At 37.5% G+C, this 26,925-nt stretch overlaps 2 protein-coding genes across 7 annotated transcripts in view; one reads left to right on the forward strand and one right to left on the reverse strand.

The window, feature by feature from the left end:
* The window catches only part of zmiz2 (zinc finger, MIZ-type containing 2), a 38,545-nt gene extending 32,364 nt beyond the window's left edge, over nucleotides 1–6,181 (reverse strand). For 2 of the 5 annotated variants that reach the window (XM_042395284.1, XM_042395280.1), the window contains exon 1: nucleotides 5,397–6,180. The gene's annotated coding sequence lies outside the window, so the exon portion shown is untranslated. Of the gene's footprint in view, nucleotides 1–5,011; nucleotides 5,360–5,396 lie in introns of those variants that run through there. The other 3 variants (XM_042395282.1, XM_042395283.1, XM_042395281.1) reach the window with 3 other exon arrangements.
* Nucleotides 6,182–12,479: 6,298 nt separating this feature from the next.
* Nucleotides 12,480–26,701, forward strand: pargl (poly (ADP-ribose) glycohydrolase, like). Of its 2 annotated transcripts, none has more exons than XM_042395433.1 (16): nucleotides 12,480–12,666; nucleotides 17,125–17,507; nucleotides 18,808–18,933; nucleotides 19,711–19,800; nucleotides 19,913–19,984; nucleotides 20,070–20,156; nucleotides 20,242–20,402; nucleotides 20,497–20,576; nucleotides 20,660–20,732; nucleotides 22,675–22,747; nucleotides 22,824–22,971; nucleotides 24,307–24,385; nucleotides 24,474–24,582; nucleotides 25,999–26,095; nucleotides 26,193–26,321; nucleotides 26,406–26,701. In XM_042395433.1, exons 2-16 carry the CDS (start codon nucleotides 17,127–17,129, stop codon nucleotides 26,519–26,521), a joined length of 1,821 nt encoding a protein of 606 aa, XP_042251367.1. In that variant the 5' UTR covers nucleotides 12,480–12,666; nucleotides 17,125–17,126; the 3' UTR covers nucleotides 26,522–26,701. The 2 variants fall into 2 exon arrangements, with proteins under 2 accessions (XP_042251367.1, XP_042251368.1); XM_042395434.1 differs by lacking the exon at nucleotides 12,480–12,666 and adding an exon at nucleotides 12,709–12,869.
* The last annotated feature ends 224 nt before the right edge of the window (nucleotides 26,702–26,925 follow it).

The raw sequence follows: 26,925 nt of genomic DNA on the forward strand, positions 1-26,925 counted from the left end.
TAACTCATAGCGGAGCTGAAACGCTTACTGGGGTTAATCAGTCTGACAGGAAATTAATCAGCTACTGTTCTGATAATTGATTAATGGTTTAGGTCTTTTATCAGGGAACAAATGGAAAAAACTTTCACTGGTTTCTCAAATGTCTGAATATCTTTTGGGAGTGTTGATCAGCTGAACCGTGACATTTAAAGACATCATCTCGGGGCGTTCTGCAGATCAAGTGTTTGAATAATTGAAAGAAATAATCAGCAGATGAGCACATGATAAAATTAATCTGTTAGTTGCAGAAGTTATCAGTATTTTGTTCCATGATTCCTCAAAAACATTCATACAGAAGTCCATTTATTACAGGAAACATCACCAGATGATGATGCTGCAACTAATGATTATTTTCTAGATTCATTGTTTTGTCGATAAAATGTCAGAAAATAGAGAAAAATCTACGTTATAATCTCTTAAAGCTCAAAGAGACGTCCTCAAATCTCCTGTTTTGTTTGAAAGATATTCAGTTTATTATCATGTATGAAACAGAGAAGCTTCAAATTCTCACATTTGAGAAGCTGCAACTGAAATTTCTGCTTATATCTGATTATAATTTGACTTTCAAAGCAGTTAATTTTCTTGGCGATGGACTAATCGCTGCAGCTCTGATAGCGGCCGCCTGATCTAACTGTAACAGAGCTGAATGTGTGAGAGCTAACACGACCAAAAAAAACTAACTTTATCAATAGTTTTTGACTACAGTGAGATCTGTAAACAGCCCACCGAGCTGAGAACAATGTAATCCGATTCATTCCTGCTGTAAATACAAATGTGTCTTTGTGTTTTTTATCTTATCAGATTAACCCGCAGGAAACAGAAAGAACCCTGGAGGAAATAAAGACTTTGCTGTCTCAAACACAATCAATTTGCTCAAAAAAAATGAACTAAAGTTAACTTTTGTGTTTGCTAAGTAAAAGGGCGGGAACTTATGATTGTCATCATTATTGTTTTACTGTTAATCATTTAGTGAATGAAATATTAGAAACGACTTCATTTTTATCCGACCAACAGTCCAAAACACAAAGATATTCTGTTTACAATGATATGAAACACAGAAAAGAAGCAAATCTTCATATTTAAGAAGTGAACTAAGGCCTGCGGTGATTCAAAGTGGCTCAACGGCGCGATTTATGCAATATTAGCACCTCTCTTTCTTTTTTTTTGTGAAATTAAAGGTATGTTAGTCTGATTATGTGTCAGCCAAACGGAGCAGCGGTACCTGATGAACACAGAAAACACTTTAAATGGTGTTGCGAGTGGAAACAACGTTGACCAACAGCCCAGAGTCCCTTTAAACCTGAGATTTATGAACCGAGTCTGGCTGGACGCACCTGTAGATTGTACGATCAGCTGCGAGTTTAAACATCTAACCGAGACAAAATATTCACACAGATGATCATTTAAACTGCTGGTTGGACAGAACAAGACAACAAGAAGTTATGATGGTCATTTTCCACCAATTAGCTCGTGTAAAACAATAAAACAAGACTAGAAGGGCGTAGCCTCATGGAAAAAAGAAATAACGTTATCATACCACGGTTGGCTTGTCTATAGCGTGTTATCGTTAAGGTTCAAGGTTTAGTTTATTGTCATTTTTAAAGGACTTAAACAATAAATTGATCATCAAAATTATTTTATAATAATCAATGAATCGACTATTTGTTGAAGTGGATGTAGAGAAGGAATGCAGAGTTAATGAACTTCCTGCTCTCTCCAACAATTATTTTGGTAAATTTGATGATTCTCAACAGCAAAATGTATTGAAGTTCACATCTGTGGTTGTTATGAAGCGAATCTACCGACTGATCTTCCCACAATCAGTTATTATTTTCATATTATAGTTTATCTGTTTGATCTAGAGCTGCAACAAATAGCGGGAACATCAATGAGTCTATCAACGGAAAATGAATCAGCAACTATTTTAATCATTTCAGTTATTTTTTTAAGCATGTTTCATCTTCCATAGCGTGTGAATTTTCTTCTTTTCTGTTTCACATGGATGGAAATTTAATATCATATGAGATAAAGACATGTGAAATTCATCATCTCAGGCTGAAAGCAACAACATAATAAACTGATTACTGATAATGAAAATTATTATTAGTTTCAGTTCTAATTTAGTCATAAAATGTCGGGAAATAATGATAAATGTCCGTCACGTATTCCTACATCTCAAAGCTACAGATGCATTTCAGGTGTCTGTCCCAAGAGCTGAAACAATTAGTCAATCGATTAGTCGATCACCAGAAAATAATTTTTAAGCACAAATGCCGAAACATGACCTCAAACCAGCTTCTCAGTTGTATCTGCTGCTTTTCTTTGTCTCATGTGATAGTAACATGAATATATTTGGGTTTAAACTGTTGGTTGCAACAAGACTTTAAGAAGTTGTGATGGTCATTTTCCACCATTTTCTCACATTTTATAGACCAAACAATTAGTCTATTAATCAATAATAATCATTAGATGCAGCCCTATTGTCTACTGTTTAGTACTGATGCAACTTATTTGACAGAAAACAGAGAAAAAACACTTTTCCTTTCAATGAAAACTCATTTAAATAGTTAAGTGCTTGACTGCTAATATCTCTTCACAACACCGTTTAGAAATTAAAAGTTGTTTTTTTTTCCTAAATAAGCAAATCAGTGAAGAAGGTCACTGCCAGACAAGTCGGCCGCTGAATGAAAACATCTTGTGCGAAACAGCAGCTGACCTGCGGAGCACCTGTCTTTAATAAAGCTCTAATTAAAAGGCTCAATAGGATCGGAGAGATTACCAGTAGCCTCTCTTAAATACAAAAGAGCAGCAGTCACCGTGAGAGGCGAATGTCAACTCGCAACAATGACGAGAACAAGATAATATTACAAGACCGTCTCACAGCAGGAACTGTGAACGAGCCTGATAAATAAAAAAGGTATTACACAAACAGTAGAGTAATCAAGATACAGAACAAGGTCAGTTCAAATGAAATAAACATCATATTTGGTTTTGTTTACAGCACTGATATGAAATATTTTGGTAAATTCAGTCTCAACTGCAAAATGTGTTAAAGTTCATATTGATGGTTGCTGTCTAGTGAAAACCAGAAATCTACCTACAACCAGATATCTAATTATAGTTTGTTTGTTTTTTATCTAGAGCCATAACAGTCAAAATATCAATTAGTAGATCATTAGAAAAAATAATCATTTAAGTTATGTTTTAAGCAAATGTGAGAATTTTCTGCTTTATATCACTTTAAATTGAATATATGGAGTTATGAGACATCTGAGGACAAAATAATCAGCTGATTAGTGATAATGAAAGTAGTTGCAGCTCTAGTTCGGTCTATAAAAATGTTTAAAACTTGAACAAATGCAAAACACCTCAAACACCAGCAAACTGAACCCAGACCCTTCACCTCACTCTGCTGTGGAAGCATTTAATGCACTTTTCAGTCTTTTTTTATTTACCACCTTCTCTTGTCTCCTCATGTAAAAGCTAACTCAGCCTGGCTGCAGGCCAAGACAACATGTTATTGTACCCATGATACATTCAGGAAATCATGGCCAAAGGGAAAAACAGACACTGACTAAAACCTCAAAAAACCACATTGCAACAAATACAACAACCTCACGCATGTTAAAATGACTTTTGTGAAGAGGCTCAGCTTGCATAAGAAAAATTACATCTTGGAGATAAGATGATATTTCAAAACAAACCAACCACCTGCACACTAGTGATGTGGCGGTAAAACCGTTTCTATGATACCGTGGTGAAACATGCATAACAAACAACGATACCTAATCAATACCACAGACCGTTTTCATCACGTCATTACTGTGATTAGCATCGTTTTCAGAGGACACTTGTAAACACAGAGCAGCTCTCCTGCTTTCAACAGCAGTTCACCCCCAAAAATCTCTTACCTGTAGTGCTATTTATCCATCTAGATCTACACCCACCAACCATGAGCAGATGCAAGTTTCCCTCTGCGTGGTGAGATGCTTGGCAGTAGAAAGAAAATAGTTCCTACATGAAACTGCTCACAACAAGGTCCTGATTTCTTGAGTTTTTTTAAATGTATTTGTCACTTTGAGCACCACAAACTCACTGCCATCCAGTTCTATTATATTCAAGAGAAGACAGACATCTCTACGGCTGATATCTCCACAACTCGACACCAAAACGATCTACAAGGTGGAAGGATTTTTGATTTAGGGGGTGAACTGTCCCTTTAACAGTAGCCGTCAAACCCGCTTACGTGTGGCTAACTTACAGGTGTTTAGTCTTAACGTTCAGTGAGAGATAGTCCAAACTCCCTGTGTCGACACATCACGTTCTTCCTCACTGTCAGCTTCATCTCTGCTAAGGTTTGTTAGTAGTGATGATGAGGAGAAGATGTGCAGGGCTACTGGTCTGTAAGAGCCCAGTATGACTGTTATTGCATCCTGTTTTATCTGCCTTTAAAAAAGTTCTCCAGAAATCAATTTCATCAGGAAAAACTCACGAATTTAGAAGATATAAATGTGTGCATAGAATCTAAGAGACACTGAGCTGCATTTAAAGTGATTTCAAGCTTTTCTTTACAGAGTTTAAACATGTTATTTCTTACACAAGAGTCCAACAAAGCTGCAACACACTGTTCACTGAATAAAATCCAAAGGCAATCATGCTGTGAAGTCATTTACATTTTTTGCACTTATAGTAGGATTTCAGGAAAATATCGTGATAATACCGTGATTTTTTTCTTTTCTTTTCTTTTTTTTTTAACCTGTAATAATCGTAGCATGAAAAAATTTGTGCACACAATCTTGCAGCTTACTCCTTGCAAACAAAACAAAACATGCAGCAGAGCAGAACAAAGCATTTCAGCAGTGTGGTTACTGTGGAGGAGTCCATCCTCTTTCTTTCTCTTTCTCTCTGTCTGTATATGTGTGTGTTAATCATCACTAAAATATGAGAATAGCAGATGTTTTGTTTCACCTACCTGTCTGAGCTGCTGCTTCTTTAATAAACGCAGATTATAATGTTGAAGGCTGCGGTTGACCGTTAAACGCAACGTACGAGTTGGATATAATAATAATAAAATAAAAAGTATTCAGAAACGTGCGGGTGAAATTGCAGTGTGTTGGTATCCTCGCAGCGTTTAAGTGTATATGATCTATCAGAGCTGGAAACGGAGCTGTGGAGGGTCTTTAACACGCCGCTGGCTGGCTGGCTGGCTGGCTGGCACCGTTAGCCACCAACGGCTACTTAGCTAAGTTCGTGTAACGTTAGCTTTGTATCCCGTTACACTTGAGTACACGGTAACGGAAAAAAGCGGCACAAGAGCCCACCCGAGGTAGCTCTAATAATGACGGTTAGCTGCTTACCTTTTCGCTCGCCTCTCTGCTCCGGCTGCCACAGACGACGACGGTGAAGCCGCTTGATTGTAGACAGTTATGTTAGCTTAGCCACATTAGCTCGCTAGTGTCGCAGTCGGGCTATTAGCAACAAGACAAGGCTGCTTGATAGCCGCGTTGTCGAGCGTCAGTTACACTATTAATAACATTTTTTTTCTAGTTGTTTTCACACCGCAAGCCAGATGAGGAGTAAGTACACTAGTCAACACTTTAATATAATTATAATGCGACTCTTCTTTATGTTAAACTTCCGTGCGGTGTCACCTATAAACAGTGTTATTAACTAATAACTATGAGCGAGCTGACTAACTACCCGAGTCAATTACAATAAGCGTAGTACTGTTGCAGTCAGTACTTTTTTTTTTTTTTTTTTTTTTTTTTTTGGGCAGGTCATACATACATAGATAACCTGTCAGCTCAGTACACCTTCCTCATTGCACAATGACCCTCTATAATATATTCATGAGATCACAGGGCTAATGTCTCCCACAGAGAAAGGCATTTTCCTGTCCCTCCTCCTACAAGTCAGGCGGCTGACTGACTGCAGACCAGAGCAGCAGATCATTTAGAATAAGTGGAGGAGAGAGAGAGAGAGTGTGAGTGTGTGTGTTTATGTGTGTGTGTGTGTATGTGTGTGTTTGGTGGTGGGGGGGCATCTGGCATGACGTCACCCGTGAATGATCACGTATGATCCATGCATGTATGCATATGGTCTGTGATTTCCATTCACAAGCCATCATGCATGGGAGCGCATGTCGTCTGCAACACTTATATGTATGTATGTGTCAGACATGCCCACACACACACACACACACTCACACACATGCATGCATGCCCACACACACACACATAGACACACACACACACACACACACACACACAGGTAGTGTCAGTGTCTGTGTCACTTGAAGCCAGGTAGTGTTTTAGCAGCAGGACAAGCTGAGTGTTTTGGAGTCATTAGAGGTGTCTGCGGTATCTTGCCAGAGGGGCAGTGCAGCGTGGAGAATAAAAAGTCCAACCTGCCTGTGTTTTTCAGACCTCTGTTGCCCTGGAAACAGGTGCCGAGATTTCCCATTTCTTCATTTTTCTCTACACTATCCATATCACCCCCCTCCCTCCCTCCCACCACCACCACCACCTCTCCACTCCATACACTGCCGCTGCTGCTGCTGCTGCTGTCTTGCTGCTTCCTCCCCCACGACCTGCCGCATAGTACAATCACACACACATAGCACACACACACACACACACACACGTACACACAATTCCTACGTACTGCAGTCATTTCACAATGTCACAGGACGGAGTAACTGACTCCTCCGCCACATAACTACACGTTAAACCCTGAGAGGAGGGTGGTGCATGCCGCTGAAGTGTTGACCCTGCTTTGACTCTGAGGTTGAACAACCATCACTGCTGCAAATATCTGACCTCCAGGAGGAAAAAGAGAAAGAAAAAGAAAAACAAAAAAAAAACCAAGGAGACGGGGAGGGTTTTAAGGAGACAAAGAGGGAACAAGCGAGGAGTAGTGGGAGTAAAAGCAAAGCTGACTGCACTCTCTCAGATTTAAGAATGTGGCTCCTACTGTATCTGCTGTGTTTTTTGATGAAGGCGAGGATAATGAAGGGCATATGTAGTTTTATAGAAAAGCCATATTAATCCAAGCAGCCCATTTTTATATGTCTGTTCTTAAAAGTATCAAATGTAGAGTATTCATAATGCAGAACTGCCTCTGTCAGAGTGTTAAATTAGTCCTGAAAGTCTTAAAGGATTACATTGTTTTAACAATTTTATCTTGTGTGCTCAAGTTACAAGTTCAAACTTATCATTTTCTGGGACTTTGAGGGCTCTATATTTGATGTGGATTATTGTTATTGAAGCATTAAAATGTAAGCACCATTGTAATGTACCTGTAGCTGGTTGAGATTGAGCTAATTTGAGCTATTTTTACCCATGATCCACAAGTATTTTACTTATTTTACCCGATTAAAGGATGAAGCTGGTGATTTTCTGTACTTTTCTGCAGAGCCAAATCAACAAAGAATTAATCTACTTACAAGTATTGTGTGTATCCAAAGTCTGATATATTTTATTCCTCTGTGGTGTAGACCTCCGTTGTTGTCCAAAAACCATTAAAAATACATCACACTGCACTGGGTGACATGTTCCTTCATCATGAAGAGTTTGGTCACATTAGTTTGTTTAGAAATGGCTCCAAACACTTATAACAGTGATCATGTTTTCAGTCTCCAGAGAGTAGTTCTATGTGAGGCAGAAGCCACTGAGCGCGTGCAGGAACGTGGTTCTCTTTACAGCTTTGCTAGCTTGTTGTGCTACATATCACAACCTCTTGACTTTATATTACATTGTAAATTATTCAAAGAACTTAAGTGCAATGTCAAGAGGTTGTGATATGTAGCACTAGCCTTACACAGAACTACTCTCCAGAGACTGAAAACAAGATATATCAGGCTTTGGATACACACACAGTTCTTGTTAGTAGGTCAGTTCATTGTTGGTTCGGTTCCAAACATGAGATTTGTAGACTATAAGAGAAATATTGAAAATCGCCAGCTGTAGCCTTAAAGTACAACTTTCAGGAATTTGAGTATTTCTAATTAATCCAACTTTATACTTCCACTCCACTACATTTACTTCACAGCTATATCACTTTTCAAATCAAGATATTATGAGTAAAACAGGTGATTTTACATAATTAATTTAGATCATTTTGTAGAGATCTGTTTTCACTTTGATATAAAGGTTTTTTTTTTGTTGTTGATCAATGTCCAAAACGCCACATCCCCTTTGATTCAGTATTGTTAAGCAATAAAACATGGAAAATTCCAAGAGGAGTGAATCATTTTTACAAGCACTCTATATCTATATATATATGTGTAATAAATATATACTGTGAATCCATTAACTACTACTTCTATACTTTTACTTAAGTACATTTTTGAATGCAGGACTTTCACTTTTAAAGGAGTATTTTTATACTGTGGTATTCCTACTTTTACCGAAGTAAAAGCTAAGTTAAAGTTGAAGTTAAAGAAAGAAGTGGGCAGTAAAAACAAAAAAATCACTAAAAATGTTCAAATCGATTATGCTCAAGGGAATATGATGTAGAGTTAAGGCAGATGGTTAATCATATTGCACACATCTATTCCATATCTGTAAGTGTTATTTTGAATATTCATGTGTAAAAGTGCCGGAGAGGAGACACATGTGCTGTCAAGCATCGGCCACAGTTTCACAGCAGAGAGACACAGTAACACAGTCCCTGTCTCCTCACTTTCAGGCCTTTTTAAGTCATCCTTGTGTTTCTGCAGTGTTATGTGTGCATTCCATTGTAGTGACTTCTCTTTGGCAAGAGCCAGAGCATTCCTGGGAAATGGCTGACCCAGAATAACACTCAGACGCAGGATGACTGAGTGAGTGAGTGAGCGAGCGAGTGAGTGAGTGAGCGAGAGCGAGGTCCTCCACCCTTTTTATTGCTCAAGCAATTGTAAACTGCTGTTTCCTGACCTAACACACACACATGACAGCCACAGTGTAGATCCAAGAGGCTGCTGGGATAGGGACACACATGACTGTCATGAGAGCACATGATAGCGTTTTCCCTCAAGCTACTCCAAACCATACAAATCCTAATTTTCAATCATGCCATCAATGTAATTAACTCAAGTAGAGGACTGCAACTAATGACAGTTTTCATCATCGATTAATCATTTATTCTTTAAAATGTCAATTTACTGTCACATAAGACAAAGAAAAAGCAAATGCTCACAAATGAGTAAACTGGAACGAAGAAATGTTGGGTATATTTGTTGTAAAATGACTGAAATTGTTAAAAATTATCAAAATAGTTGTTCATAAGGTAAACTTAAGTATTGTACTTAAGAACAAATTTGTACTTAAGTACTTTATACTTCTACTCCACCACAGTTCAGAGGCAAATATTATACTTTTTACTCCACTACATTTATTTAACAGCTCAACTTTACAGATTAAAATTGTACATATGGATTCATTTATATGACATAACTACACAACAGCATATAAAATAGTAAAATTAGCTCCACTTCAACCAACTACAACAGTAAAATGCTACTTACACATTCATAGATCAGTAATAATAATCCAATATTATAATAGTATAAGTAACACAACTCACAGGTAAATATTGCACTTCTTACTGCAATACATTAATTTAACAGATTTACTCAGAGATTTAAATTTTACATGCAAAATTCATAACAACAATAATAATAATAATAACTTTGTTTGTGTAGAACCTTTCATGCAAAGAAAAACAATGTTAGGCCAAAAATAAAACTGAAAATCAACAATAACAATAAATAAAACATTTGATAACAATGCATTAAAACATTAAACATAGGAACAAATTATATAAATACCAAAGTTTAAACTTTAACCCCAATTTAAAAGCCAGATTCAACAGACATTTTCTATTAATTATTTTAAAAAAATAAAATTAAGGATAAAAATATAAAATATAATACTTTGGGATAGATTGAACCAGTAAAACAGAATATAAAATAGTGAAATTAGCTCCAACTAAACAAAATACAACAGTAAAATTACACATTTATGCATCAGTAATAGTCGTCCAATGATATGATAGTATAACACTTTTTAAATTTTCATGTTTGCATACTTTTACTGACATTTTGAACGCAGAACTTTACTTGTAATTCAGTATTTTTACTTTATTGTATTGCTACTTTTACTTAAATAAAGGATCTGAATACTTCCTCCTCCACTGTTCTGGCAGATGATTCCTTTTCCATGAAATTCTCCTGACAGATCTCTTTCCCCAGCTCGGCCATCTGCGTGACCCTCTGCTCTGGTGATCTGACAGTGCTGAGTATTTTTACTCCTGTTTCAGCGGGTTCAGAGCAGCTTGTCACAATTAGCATGAACTCCAATCATCTTCCTGTCCTCCGACCTCTGATTTTCATCTTTTTTTTTTACGTGTTACTCCTACGACCATCTGGTGCCACAGACTCAGCTTTCACTTCTATTCTGATCCCGGCAGTGAGTGTATGCAGCCGTGTGGATGAAATGTTCGAGGCTCCTCCACTGAATACTCATGTAGGTGCATTGACCCCAACATCTGGAACAGCTGGACCAGAGCTCTGCTGCTCTGCTGTTGCTGTAAGCCCCCAGATAGACTGTAGAGCGTGTAGTGGTGGAAAGTAACTGAGTACATTTACTTAAGTGCAATTTAGATTTACATTTGCTGAGCATTTTCATTTTCTGCTACTTTATATGTCTACTTTACTACATTTCAGAGGGAAATATTGTACTTTTTACCCCCACTACATTTATGAAAAGCTATAATTACCTTACAGATGAAGAATTTACATGAAAAAACACAACTAAAAGATTAAACCAGCAGTTCCTAAACATGTTTGGCTCACAAAAAATCAGTGCCAAGTTAGAATCTAAGGCCCAAAGAGGTAAAATGATCCAATATTCCACCAAAAATCAACATTAGAGAGAAAATGCAAAAACTGAAAACAGATTTGTGTATCAGAACTTTGTTTTTTTCTTCTTTCCTCTCCCATTAATCTTCTCACGACCCCTCAGATTTATCTGATGACCCTTTGGAGGGGCCCTGACCCCTAGGTTGGGAACCACAGGACTAAACTAGCTAACTGTATGTAAAGTAGTTGAAACTAGCTCCACCTCCAGCAGCTACAACAGTAACATGCTGCTCTAACACTGATGCTTCACTATTAATAATCTAATGATGTCATATATAATAATATATCAGTCAGAGGGGACATTTTTCATTAAGTCCTGTTTTAAATTTATTATTAGGCTTGTTTTTTTTATTATCCTGAACAACTATCATATTAAAATATCAGGAGGAACACAGATTATGAGTTGTGGTGGTTTTGTAGAAACTTATCATATCTTGCTCGTTGCTGCCATCTTGTGTTGAAAATATAAAACTAAACACTAAAAGCAAGTTTAAATTGAACATACATTAAAAATTAATCCAAATTTATGATGCATAACTATGCTTTTTCTTTTTTCCTTCCCGATCTATCATCTCAAAACCACTCAGATTTATCTTATGACCCTTATAAAGAAGTTTAAACTCGCTCCACTTCCAGCAGTTACAACTATAAAATGCTGCTTATACACTGATGCTTCAGTATTAACAATGTACTTTTAAAATTTATTAAATATATGAGTCACGAATCGATTTTCTGAAAAAACAAGTACTTTTACTTTAGTACTTTAATTAAATTTAGCTGGTGTTACCTCTATACTTATACTTAAGTGGGATTTTAAATGCAGGACTTTTACTTGTAATAGAGTATTTTTACATTGTGGTATTGATACTTTTATTTAAAGTCCTGCTCCACTCGAAAATATGTTTCCTACAGTTGAATGTTTGAGCTTCACTGTGCAGAATGATTTTGTTTGTTTTCACATTCATCTGCTGCAAATGGAAAATTTCTCTTAGCTCACTGAAAATCCGATTTAAGGGCATTTACGGGCATGATGTGTGACATCACAAACAGTTTGGAGCCAATTCTGCTCCAATATTCACAAGTGTGATGTGGAAACTTTAAACCTTCAGCGCACAAACACTGAGAATAGAAGCTGTTAAACTTCTGAAATGAAATATATTTGCATATTTATAGACTCTGGATGAGTAGATGTAATTTTAAGGATTTTAACACGATAATTGAACTTTTTTTTTCTTTTTTTTTTTGAGGTAAAAAACATATCAGACACAAATCTTCTTCTCTTTTAGTAAAGGCTCTAAGTACCTCTTCCAACACTGACTATAATACTGAACCTACAGCTGTTAAAACATGATGATCTGACGTCATTAATGAAATATAAAAGTATTGACAAAAAATGCACACTTTTGTAAACTTATTATATAATGATAATAAACTTCTGAAGAGGTCGTTCAGTGTTTTCACATTATGTCATATAGAAACAGTGTGTTGTGCTTTGCATCAGTTTCATTTCAGCAGGAAGGAGGGTTTAGTCTTTAATGTGAGTAGAAACGCTGTTTCACCGCTCCGCTCGCTTCACTTCAGTTTCGCTTTCTCCTCAAAGTGAAAGTAAACTTCAGTCCGTCTGTTTTTTAGCGTCTCGGCTGCGTTTTTCATTGATGACCCACGTAATTCACGATAATCCCGTTAAATCTGAACACAGCCGGCGTCAGCGGGGTCTCTGGTGAAAGGTGAGTGTTTACACAACAGTGTCAGACTAATGAGCTTCATTACGCAGGCGGGTCCGCGCGTAATAACAGGTTTTACTACACGGTGGCGGATATTTAGGCCAAAGCTTGAAGTCAGACCACCGTGAGCAGTTTAAAGTGTTAATCTTTTAGTTTGGTGCTTTTAAATATTAAACTGGAGCTATACTGGAACTATAAACAGTCTGGTAAGTAGTGGAAGAATACTCAGATCCTTTACGCAGGGGCGGATTTAGTGATTTGGGGGTGGAGGGGGTGTCTGATCTTTGGGTGAAAGTGAGTTAAGTTTGTGATATCACGCCGCCTCACTTCGATGGTGATAGTAAGAATAGCATGTTAGTATCTTTATTAAAGTGATGCATCACCCTCATGCATGATTCATTCACCCATGATGATGAAGATATGGAAAAATTGAATTGCATGGCAAAAATAGCATATTGTCAATATTTTTGAGGACAAATTCACAAATCATGTTTCAGTTTGCATCCTGTTTGGGGTCGTTGGCAAACTCTCTTCACCCTTTCTCTAACTGGGAATGTTGGTAATGGCAGTGGTAGAAGACTTGCTCTAAACCAGAGGCCGGTTTAATGTCAGACAATATTTTCACAGACCAGCATTTGAGGTGCGGCGGATAAATACAACAAACTAAAATGATACGACCGGCTTAAAAACTCTGGTATTTTGTATTAAATATAATAATAAACCTGAATCCACTGTGTACTCATATGCAACTTTATTAGCAGCATCCTCATAACATTGCGGCAACAATATAACATGAGGAACATCCTCTCTGCCCCCCTAATGCTCTCTGGTCGCTATGGTAACGTTTAAACATGCCTTCAAAATAAGATACACCACAAAAACAAATATAAAGTGCATGAAAAATACAACTCGACATAACGCTGAGCTTGTTTCTCTGCAACGAGACGGTCCCATCTAGGGCGGCCCGGTACCAAATGACCTACGGACCGGTACTGGTCCACAGTCCGGGGGTTGGAGACCACTGCTCTAAACTGTCTTTCTTAAAGGACCAGTATGTAAAATTTAGGGGGATATATTGGCAGAAATGGAATATAATACTCACAATGTGTGTTTTAATTAATGTATAATCACCTGAAAATAAGAATCATTGTGTTTTCGTTACCTTAGAATGAGTCTTTATATCTACAGAGGGAGCAGGTCCTCTTCTATGTTGCACCGCCATGTTTGTACGGTAGCCCGGAACGGACTAAACACTGGCTCTAGAGAGGTGGTGGAGCTTTTAATGTTATATAATGCTGGATAGTTTAATCAATAATAATGCATCATATTTTAATTGTTATATTTTGTGAGTAAAATCAATCAGAATCAGGTTTATTGCTAAGTAGGTTTGCACATATAAGAAATAATTTACAATAAAAGAAAAATGTAAAATATATTGTAAGTGAAAGGAGCTGCTGCAGGTTTAAAATTTTAAATGTGAAACAGACAACAATGAGATGAATGTACAAGATATTCAACAGTCGACAGTATGCAGTGTGAATTATTATGATGATAATAATAATACAAGTTACAAAGTTCACAGGTGTGGAAATGCAAGACTGTGGGATGTTATATTAAAATAACAGTATATGTCAGAGGGGGGGCGGTTAGAGTCCGTGTCAGTAGGGGGTCCAGGGCTTTGTTGATGAGGCTGCAGACGGGAAGAAAGTGTTCTTGTGGTGTGAGGTTTTGGTCCTGACAGACCGCAGCCTCTTACTGGAGGGACGTGTTTCAGAAACTGCAGCGTAACCAGTAACATTTATCTGTCAGGTAAATGCAGCAGTACAGTGTTTTCCTCTGAAGTAGAAGTAAACTGTTGCATATTTTAAGTGCTTTGGGGGCCTTTTGTACGTTATTTCAGGGTTCAGTTAGTTAGAATAGTGACATAATTTCATATTTTTAATATCTAAACATAATGAATCTATAGCTTCTTGGGCCCCAGGCAGTTGCCCACCTTGCCTGATGGTAAAGTCCATCACTGCCTTTACTTACGTGAAAGTAGCAACACCACATTGTGAAAAAGTGTTAAGTCGAAGTCCTGAATCCCAAATTCCACTTGAGTTCAAGAACAGAAGTTTTGTCGGCTAAATGCACCGGGACATTGTGCCTGCAGGTCTCTGCTCTCAGGGCAGCTCCACAGGAAATGACAGGAAATGCCACCAAATAAAAATAAAACGCCTGAGAGGATCCCGCCGCTGCCAAGAAGAAGAAACACACAGAAATATCAGCAAATACACGTTACTGTTAACGATATTTATTAAATATGTCTGCCAATGCAGTAACATTATAGTATCATATAAATTCTTTAAATGTATATATTTAGTCTGTCAACACACCAATATAATGAATAACAATACATATTGATTCAATAATTATAGGCTATCAATGTTATTTAAATATTGAATGTATATTTATTGATTGATTCATAACCAAATATAACCTATAACTCATTGATTCAACAAACAGCTTATAGTTTGAAGTCTCTCACAGACACAAACACAGACAGACTATTGAACTGTGATCAGGTGAATTTAATATGAAAAGCTGACAATCGATAGCTTATTGATCAAACTGTTTTTGCTTGTATTTACAACCTTTAAAGACTGTAGCCTGCATATTTCTACTGATATAAGAAATCTGCCAAAAAGAACTTTATATTAATACAACATATATAGAAAAGTTTGCTTTGTGTATGTGAAATTGACTTAATGAGCTAATGCTAGTCACTGTTAGCTTAATAGATAACCTGACTTGGTAACATCTGTTAGTTACAGTGATTTAGATTTACACAAACTGATAACATAATGTTTTAATAGCATAACTAGTATGATGATTTAATGTTTTGGATAAAGCACATTTGTCAGTCACTGTGGTGTAGAGGAAGCTTCAAATAATGAGCAGAACGGGTGTCGTTCAAACTGGACATTTGACTGTTTTGTCATCTTCTGCATGATCAGTTAATATGTTTTTTAATCGGTTAAATTATTATCGATAACTGATTAATCATTGACATCCCTAAGAGAAATAGGAAGAAGCGTAGATGGAAATGATCCCTCAAATGTGGTTGTGAAACACTTGACAGTAAACTTTATTGTGTAAAATGACATCAGTGCACTGAAACAGTAACTTTACTGGGAATTTAATAATTATAAATAACTATAAATAAAAAAACCACATAGAACAAAAAAACATATACAAATATGTATTAAACTTGAAATAAGAAAAAAGATCAAATATACATAAAATGATGCTTATATAACTTTAAAAAATAAAAAAAATATCAGCGAATATCAGCCAACATATATACCGATATCGATATATCTGTGAAGGGCCAATATCGGCAGACCGATATATCAGTCAGGCTCTGTTCAGTCTGAGTCAAAGACAACTCTGTCCACACAAAGCTTAACTGGGTGTGTATATATACTGTAATATTGTATGTCTACCTGCAGTATATCCAGACATTATAGTCACGTGTGCAAACTGTTAGTTTTATGATTTCAAACAGTCAGTATCTGGTCCGACCTGTTGATCCTGCTCCTCCACGCTGTCACCTAAGAAAATAAAAGCTCTTCACCGCAGACGTACATTCACTCACCTTAAAGGACGTGTAGTGACTTGATTTCGACAAAACAAAAAAACAGATGTATTTATTTACCACCGTGTACCAATACAGCCTTTGCTATACACACACTTACACCAATAACTTGCATGAAAACAAACAAAAAAAAAGGCTTAAAGATTAGCCTCTAAACAACGGTCAAAAAACTGTGTGCTTCTCCCGGTAAGCAACACACCTGAGGAGTAATTACCTCTTCTTCTACATATGCATTTCCATATGCTGCTGTCCAATACGCCACCTACTGTGGCAACCAGGGAATGACCTTAACACACACATAGATACAAATGGCTCTAACAGGAGGAGTTCACCATTTTTCAAGCCTGTCAAATGACGAGTAAACAGTTTTTTCTTGCCGTAAACTGACCATTAGAAGATCCCTTCATAATGCAGTGATGTTGGACAAAATCCACAGTCCTCCTTCTGTGCAAAAAATGTATTTAAAAGTTTACCTGAAGCTAATATGAAGCTTCAGCATCCAGATGAGTCAAATCAAGTAGATATCTTTCAACGTTACAGTCTTTTTAGTGCCAAAGTCCCTCTTTTTGTTACTATACTTCCACCTGCAGCTCAACAGGGAAACACTGTCTGAGGAAACACAAAGAGGGAATTTGATGCTGAAAAGACTGTAAATGTGTCAGATATCCACTTGATATGACTAACTCAGACTGCCAGTATGAACATGAGGAATGATTACAGCAAGGAAAAACCTCTTTCACTGTTCATATGGACACCTGACTGCTGTTTTAAGACACACTTGAGTAATTGTGAACTTGTCCTTGTCCTGTCTCTGAATCCCACAGCGATGGCGGGGCATCATAACAACCGCAATGACAGTTCCCAGATGAGCGCGATTCTTCAACATGAAGACCTCTGTAAAAACTGTAAAAAGGAGAAAATTGAGCAAGAAAAAGAGCAAAACAGCAAAGACGTCACGAGCGAAGCCAGCTCCTCCTCCTCCTCCTCCTTCCCCTCTTCCTCCTTCTCCTCCTCCTCCACCTCCTCCAGACCCTCCGGTAACGGGGATGTGAGAGATCGACATGTAGAGCGGGATGAACCGGTGCCGACACAGCGGCAGGACGACGCTCCGTCATGTTGTCAGCTGGATGATCTGAAGCGACTTCCACAGTGTCAGAGCAAACTGGGACGTCTGACCTTCAGCGGTTCACACACTGTCCTCATAGATGTAAGAATTCGTCCTCTCCAGTTATACTCTGTCCCTTCCCTCCTTCTGTCTGTCTCCAGAGGTGGGAAGTACTCAAATACTGTACTTGTACTTTACTTGAGTTTTTCCATTTGATGCTATTTTATTCTTCTACTTCACTACATTTATCTGACAGCAAATCACACAGGTGGAAGAAGAACTCTTCATGTACCAATACAGCGATATAAAAATGCTCCACTACAAGTAAACGCCACGCAAATCTTACTTATTGATTAGTTGTTTGGTGTATAAAATGTCCAAAAATGGTGAAGCTGACATCCTCAAATGTCTTGTTTTGTCCCGACCAACAGTCCAAAGATATTCAGTTTTCTGTCACGGAGGACTAAAGAAACCAGAAAATTTTAGAAGCTGGAATCAGAGAATTTGGATATCTTTTTCACTGATTATCAAAATAGCTAGTGATTAATTTTTCTGTCAGTCAGCTAATCAATTAATAAACTAAACGTTGCAGCTCTATTTCAACACAGAAGTTATAGTGCTTCACAATAGAGCATACAAAACAGAAATAATGTCAACAAAAACAACAAAATCAATATTACTGTTATTAGTAAACATCAGTTTAAAAAAGTGAGGGAACATAAGTGAGTTCTGAGAAGTTTTTAAAAGTTTGGGTTGAACTGTTGCAGGTTGGGAAGCAGCAGCAGTGTGTAGTTTGGATTCCTTGACTAAGTAGGAGACATTTTCAGATGGTTTCATTTAATGAACCTTTCAAACGATCCAATATTCAAGATTAGACAAAAAGTCCAAAAAACTGAAAACAGATTTGTGTATCAGAACTTTGTTTTTTCTTCTTTCCTCTCCCATTAATCATCTCACGACCCCTCAGATTTATCTGCTGACCCTTTGGAGGGGCCTGACCCCTAGGTTGGGAACCAGTGGACTAAACTAGCTAACTGTATATAAAGTAATTGAAACTAGCTCCACCTCCAGCAGCTACAACAGTAACATGCTGCTCTAACACTGATGCTTCACTATTAATAATCTAATGATGTATATAATAATATATAATAATAATAATAATATATAATAATATATCAGTCACAGTGGACGTTTTTCTGAACATGTAATTTTACTTTTAAGTACATTTTGCGATAATACTTTACTTATGTAGAAGCTGGAATGCAGGACTTTTACTTGTAATGGAGTATTTTTAAATTAAAGTGTTGGTACTTTTACAGTAGTAAAGTATATAAAATTCTCGCAAAAAGCAGTTGTTGTTGTTGTTGTTGAATATAACTATTGATTTTTTTTTTTTACCCAGGTGCTTGCTTTCAACCAGAGAGCAGGACTTAGGCCCCTGAAAGGGAGAGACTTGTGGCACAGTAACTTTGTGAAGATGCCGTGTTCCTCTCACAGTGTCACGATAGTCAAGTCTCCAGTCTTCAAGGTGTGTTTGAGGCTATGCACAAGATAAGTTCCTTTTGAAAGAAACCAAACCTAGAAACCAAAAACCGAGATATTTGTTCCAGAAACCGACTTGAACTAGCCAGCTGCACACCAGTAGGTGCAAAAATATAGTTTCTCCTGAGGAAATAATGGATTATATCAAATTAATTGAAATGAAATTCCTTCCTCTGAGATTAAGGGGATCACAATATTGTGATTTATCATAAAAATGAAAAACTTGGCACCTGACTGTAGTTTTAAGACAGACTTGAAAAACTGTAAACCTTTAATTTTAATGGGTGGGAAAGTCAAAGAGAAACTTTACTTTGCACTTTAAAACTGCAACTATACTGTTTTGGTTCACTCTCAGCGCTCTCATAGTGTCGTTTTCTGAGAAAAAGCTCTAAAAAGCCACTGTACACTACCTGCACCAAACAGCAAACAGACACAGTTAGCTGTAGACTAGCTGGTGAACATGGTGAAGCATTTAGCAGCTAAAGAGCCAGATATTTCCCTCAGGAGTTGGTAGAGAGCAAAAACAGAGCTAAAAGAGAGTGAATATTGGACTTACATTCACCAGGTGGACAGAAACACGACTCCACATGAATGATAATGTTGCTCCGTAACTGCTGGATGTGGAAATAAGCAACTTTTTGCTAACAAGTTCAACATATCAACTTAAAAAGTGATGATATGTCCCGCAAGTGGCCAAAAAAAAAAAATCAGTTATTGCAAGTTTAAAGAGACTTTTTTCTGAATGAATCTTTTCCTGTGATAGAATCCCACCCAGACGTCGCGGTGGGAAGTGATCTCCAAAAATCTGGGCAGCCTCGCCAAGAAAACATCAGTGGATGTGGATGATGTGGCGGTACGTTGGCAGCCACAGACAATTTATCATTTTTGCACATTTTTAAACAGATTTTTGTCTCATCTGTCTCCAAGAAATGTGAAATATTCAACGTTTCAAACTCTCTCACTAGGAAGCTATCATGAAATATAACCAAAAGTATAAAGACAAGTGGTCTTTTGATGCCCTCGCCAGCTTCGTAAAGGTCAGTGTCTACGTGTGTTCACTCCAAATAATTGAATCTTCAGTTTTGTGATGCTCTCTAGCAATATATTTATAATCCTTCACAGGCTGTCCCGAAAACGGAAAACTACTTCGACAAGTTGTTCCCTAAGATCGCGGCGTTGGCCCTGAAGCTTCCTGATTATGTACAGAAGGTATGAAACTTACTGGAACCCGTGAACGTAGCGTTTGTTTCATATTGATGGTGATGGTGATGAAGTGTGTTTTTCATGTTTTCAGGCCATCCCGCTGCTTCAAAGGGGACACACCTCATCCATCACTCTGTCACAGGTTCAGATATCCTGCCTGCTCGCCAACGCATTTTTCTGCACTTTCCCTCACCGCAACACCTCCACACCCAACTCAGAGTACCACAACTACCCAACCATTAACTTCAGCAGGTTCGGCAACACAGTTCGATTGCAACCTTTAAATACTCTCTGCATCGTGTGTTCTTGTCTGTGAGTTCACTCTTAATTCTCATTCTGCTTGCAGTCTGTTTGGGATTTGGTCAGACCGGAAGAAGGAAAAGCTGAGGGCCATCATGCATTACTTTAAAGTGGTAACAGATGAGCGTAAGTCTCTGCTGAAGCTCCTCTACTTCCTGTTTGTCAGGTGCATCAGTGTAAATCTGTGACTGTTGTTGAATTCGTTGCAGACACAAAACTGAGAGGATTGGTGACGTTTGAGAGGCGATACCTCCGAGACACAGACAAGCCCGACTGGAAAAGGTAATAATGATTTTAACAATAATCTTAACTTATAGAGTAGTTTTCAAAACTTTTGTTACAAAGTGCTTCAGACAAGACAGCCAATTAAAATCAACACATTATAAACTGTACATAGCATTGAGCTTAAAGACGTTTCCAACATCATCATGTCAAAATGATGAAGCATTTGCATGCTGATGTTTAGCAGGTATTGTTATAGAAATCTTGAGCTTGTCAATTCAGAAACTCCAGGAGATATGGATGTCTTCTGCAAAAAGATTTATTGACAAACACAAACTTGACCGATTAAGGAGACAGCAGTTACAAATCAAAGTGTCGTTGTAGTGAAATGTGACAGCAAGTCTGAAGGGAAAGAGCTGAACCGTTCTCAGTTATTCAGGCAGCACCCAGGTGACCTCGTCTCCAGTCACAACATCACTATAAGATTGTTTACTTTAGTGCTGTCTCTATGGCAACAGTCATAAAACCAGGTCAGCTTGACCGGGAAGAAAACAGATGTCTGTCGCTCACTGTCTGCTTGTCTAAAGAGTGTTTCAAACATGACACATGAAGGAAAATCCCTTCAGAGTGTAATGTTTACCATGTTCATCATCTTAGTTTAGCATGTTAGCATGCTAATCTTGCTAATTAGCAGGAAACACAAAGCAAAGTACAGCTGATGTGAATGTCATTAGTTTTGAAGGTATTTAGTCATAAACCAAAGTATTGGACAATTAAAAATTTTGATAAGATGGTGGCGCATGATAAAACATAAAGGGAACACCAAAGTGATTACAGTTCATCTTAAAGGGGAACATGAATATCTGAAGCAAATGTCAATGTAATTCTTCTTATTATTGAGATATTAATTTCACCCCTGTTGCTCAGCTCTAAACACAAAGTACTGCTGAAGCTGATGTTCAGCACCAGTCAAAAGTTTAGACACATTTTCTCATTCAAAGGAATTAGAAACTGTGTCCAAACCGACCAGACTGGTGCTGTAAATGTCACTAGATTTGCAGGTAGTTGTAATAAACCAAAATATGGGATGAAGTGAAGCTTTGACCTTATGATGGCGCTAGATGAAACATCAGAGGGTCATCAAAGTTATAACAATTCATCTTGAGGAGAAGATGAGTATCTTGAACCAGATTTAACGGCAATCTGTCTAATAGTTGTTGAGACCTTTCACTCAAAACCACAAACCTGATGGTGGCCTGAAAGGAAGAGTTGAGGGATCAGTAGGATTCATCCTCTGAGGACCATCAATGTCTGAATAAAGTTTAGAGTCAATCCATCCGGTAGTTGTTGACATATTTCACTGAATAAGTGTAAAACTTTGACCTGCTGGTGGTTTTATAGAAAAAGTCAAGAGATCATCAAAGTCAGTTTATTAATCTTCTGGGGAACATGAATGTTTTATCACAATTCATCTGATAGTTGTTGAGATATTTCAGACTGAATCAAAGTGGTAGACGGATTAGAGCGGCAACTAACGATTATTTTCATTATTGATTAATGTGTTGATTATTTCCTTGATTAGTCGATTACTTGTTTGGTCCATAAAGTGTCAGAAAATGGAGAAAGATGTCGATCACTGTTTCCCAAAGCGCAAGATGACGTCCTTAAATGTCTTACTTTGTACAGACCAGTCATAGAGAACTAAAGAAACCAGAAAATATTCACATTTAAGAAACTGGAATCAGAGAATTTGGACATTTCTTTCTTAAAAGATGATTAATCGATCATCAAAATAGCTTGAGAGTCATTTGTTAGTCGGCAACTGATCAATTAAATGACTAATCGTTGCAGCTCTAGGACTGACTGACCGACAAACAGACAAACATCGCTGCTAGCATAGCTAATAAAACCGACGTTCTGTGTTCAAAACAGAGTTGAGTTGAGTTCTTGCTGGTGTAAATCAGTCTTTTCTGAATTGTTTTTGTTGTTGTTTGTGTTGTAGTTCTAAGTCGACGATGCCTAAGCTGTTTGTGTCATGTGGCGACATCGAGACTGAAGGAGAAGGCATGCTACAGGTAAGAACTGACCCGAAGCAACGATGATCAGCAGGTTCAGTCCAGAGTGGACTTTTGACTGCTCCTGTGTGTGCAGGTGGATTTTGCTTCCAGCTGGATCGGTGGAGGTGTGCTGGGCTCCGGTCTGGTGCAGGAAGAGATCCTGTTCCTCATGAACCCGGAGCTGATTGTATCCCGCCTCTTCACTGAGAAACTCGGGGACAACGAGTGTCTGATCATTACAGGTAGAGATGAAATGATTAGTCGATTAATGGATTAGTAGATCGACAGAATGTTGAAATATCTGCCTAATTAACCAAAATTAGGTCATTTATCAGACCTATAAAGAAACCTATATAAGAAAAAATGTCAAACATTATCTGGATTTAGCTTCAAAACAAGACATTTAGCGACATTATGCACTGGGTGACGTGTTCCTTCATCACCATGCATCGTGCCAATTACGCTGGATCGCAGTTGAAAAAACTCAAAGCCAAACTTCTCTTTGTTGTTCAAAAAATAAGGAGTCAGAGTACTGATCATCAAAAATGTACTTTAATGTCAGGCAATATAGGAGAGCAATACAGTGTTCATATGTAGATCACCCTAATGCTCTGAGTTTCGCAACTCAGGGCGTTGTCTTAAATACCCTTGGGTCGGCATAGGTCACGCCTAGTGTCCGTCCTCTTTGTTCTTGGCCAATTACACCATTATCATTTCTTTACATCACCTGTTGTTGGCCCAAAATCTCTAAAATAGGTTTTGGCCTGAACTGGTCATATCTGGCATGACCAGTTCCATCCAGTTATGCTCTTTTTATTTTTTTTGTAACTGCTAAGGATCATATTACACCATTACTGTCAGATCTTCCCCTAGCTCTATTTTTTTTTTTACAGCTCACTCTTGTCATTTTACACCCTTATTTCTTGATCCTCCTCAGAGATTATTTTTAAAAAATATGAAGTTTAATGCATACACATTCAAAGTGAAGTTTAACACACACTTAAAGTGAAGTGTAACATAAACATGCCCTTTAGTTTAGCCAATGCATTAAGTGAGATTCTTTTAACATTATGCACCCTTTCATTGATTGTATGTGGTCTGTGAGGTTATATATTTATTACAATGACAATTTAACACACTGCTACTTATTACTTATGAGATGCAAAATGGAAAAGATCCTAATGGCACAGGGTGGTCATGAGTCTTCATGAAATTACACCACACATGAACACACACACTGTAGTTTATTTTCAATCCCACACACACCGTCCTGCTGCCAGAAATACTCACTAGAACACCAAATGTGGATTCATCCGCTGGTGAAAATAGTCTCCAACAAATAGACTATTTCCTCCTGTTTGAGACATGTTTATTAAAAACTGCAGTGACCAGCTGTTTTAGGAAATTACTGAGCTTTTTAAAAATATAACTTAATATTTATGAGCTGTTTTTAAAGATTTGTAGGACTCATACAGAGTAGGGAAGTCAGAAAGTATTGACTAACACATTGTTGGTTTTTGGTCTTTTCATGTGATTTATTATTAGCAGCCTTACTGTATAATATCTCCGTCTCTCAGGCTCTCAGCAGTTCAGCGGTTACTGTGGCTTCGGTGACACCTTCGAGTGGGCCGGCCCTCGTGACGACCACCACAGAAGGTATGTGCATGTTCTTTATGAATGTGTATTTTACATTTGAAGTTATTTATTTATTCGTTTTCTCAGAGATGTGATTCGGTCCTTTTAGGGATGACTGGGATCGGCTGCAGAGGCAGATCCTCGCCATCGACGCGCTGCACTTCAAACACAGAAGAGACCAGTACACTTTGAACAACGTTACACGGGAACTGGACAAGGTGAGGCTTTTCTTTGTGTGTGTTTGTCAACAATAAATCACAATTTTATCATACGACATATTAATCATATAATAAGCTTATAATACAAAACATTGTGATAATACATTACATATATAGAATGAATTAGCAGTATATCATCATCATCAACTACTAGTAACAACATCATAAATCATTTTAAGTTCATTAAAATGAAGTAAAATTAAAAAAAAAAGAAATAAAAATAAAATTGAGAAAGTGCATTTTCATTTACGTGTATAAAATGTATAAAAAGGAAATGCAAGTGTATAAAATACATTTAAAATGTCAATATCAATAATAATAAACTAAATAAATGATATCAATAATTATATTTAGTCAGATTTTTCCGCTCAATGCAACTGAAGTTTTGATGCTTTCAGTGTGTTTTTAGTTAACAAGGATCTTTTTAATTTGTTGTGTAAAGTGTCCTTGAGTGTCTTGAAAAGCGCTCTATAAATTGAATGTATTGTTATTATTATTATTATTAAAGCTTGTAGGAGCCATTTTCAGTTGAATGTATGTTTGTGTTGTTTATGTTTACACCTCCGACCAGGCGGCGCTTCCTTGTTTTTGGTTAAGTTGTACTTTAAGGAAGTCAGGTTGATCAGTTTCAGGTGTGTTGCTTATTTGTTTAAGAGTCATACAGTCTTTGATCGTGCTCCACCGTGCCTGGTTTTTTATTTAGTCTGATTATTTTGTGTTTATACTTTATGAACAGCTGGTGAGCTGTAACATATTATACAATAAATCAGAACTTCTGCAGATCTGAGACATTTACTGGAAGGATGAAAACGACAAATCTCACAACAGCCCCTAAATGGCTGTTTAAAGGAGTTAAAACTCTAACTATAAAATGTAATTTTTATTTCTTTCTAAAAATTATTTATTCATTCTGCATGACTGAACATTCTGCACTGCTGCGTACCTTTAATACTTGCAGTATGTCTGGAGTATTTATATTATAGTGTTTTAAGAGCTGCAATGATTAGTTGATGGACTGAAAATTAATGAGCAACTATTTTGATAACAGATTCATCGTTCTGAGTCATGAATATTTTCCAGTTTCTTTAGTCCTCTGTGACAATAAACTGAATATTTTTGGGTTGTGGACAAAACAAGACATTTGAAGATGTCAACTTGGGGTTTGGGAAACAGTGATTGAAATTTTCTGACATTTTATGGACCAAACAACTAATCTTTTAATCAAGAAAATAATCATCAGATTAATCGATAATGAAATAATCATCATTTGCAGCACTAGTATTGTTTGGTGAGTGTTTCTTTATTGATGATGCAATAAAATGCAAAAGAGGGACATGTGTTGGTTTTGATAAAATTCTGTCTCATTTATATCATCTTTGGTTTTCACTTTTACATGATTTTATTGTGTCCTTGAAGGCATACTGTGGATTTAAGAGTCATGGGCATAGCGAGCCGGACATCGCCACGGGGAAGTGGGGTTGTGGAGCCTTCAATGGAGACCCACAGCTCAAAGGTACACCTCTTCTCCATCTATCCATCTATTGATTTCTCACTGAAGAACAAATGATAGACTATGTAAGACTTTGCCTTTGCTTTCTGTTCATGTTCAGCTGTGATCCAGTTGATGGCAGCAGCGAAGGCCAATAGAGGAGTCGCCTTCTTTACCTTTAGGGATGAACACCTGAAGCAAGGCCTGGAGCAGACCTACAACCTGCTGGTCGCAGAGGGGATTACAGTTGGTGAGTAAAAAAAAACATTAGGAGTGTTGAATGTTCCTCAAGCTCTGTACTTTGGTTTGATTCATGCTCAAACTTCCTTCACAGGGAAGCTGTACGGACTTCTGAAGAACTTCTGTGCAGAGCAGCGCTCTGATGGATTTCACTTGGATCTGTTTGAGTTCATCAAGAACTCTGTCAGATGTTCCCGGAGTCTGCTGTGAGGACAGAAAAATGTCTGCTTTCTGAACCTGCACTAAAAACTCACGGGAAAGTTTAAATCACAGAAATGAAGTATCTACTTAATTATCTATTGTCTATAGAGAGAGAGCATGCAACAAATGTTCCAAGCTGGAATTAAAGGACAGGTTCACAATTTATCAAGTGTGTCTTAAAACAGCAGTCAGGTGTCCATATGAACAGTGAGAGAGGTTTTCCTCGCTGTAATCATTCCTCCTGTTCATACTGGCTGTTAAAAGATCCTTCAAATGTGTTTTCAATGTATGTGATGGAGGCCAAAATCCACAGTGTGTCCTCACAGTCATTTAAAAATTGATGTGAAGCTTATATGAGGCTTCAGCAGTCTGAGTTAGTCATATCAAGTGGATATCTGACACATTTACAGTCT

This window comes from Thunnus maccoyii, chromosome 19 (assembly GCF_910596095.1).
Source record: "Thunnus maccoyii chromosome 19, fThuMac1.1, whole genome shotgun sequence".
Classification (NCBI taxonomy): Eukaryota; Metazoa; Chordata; class Actinopteri; order Scombriformes; family Scombridae; genus Thunnus; species Thunnus maccoyii.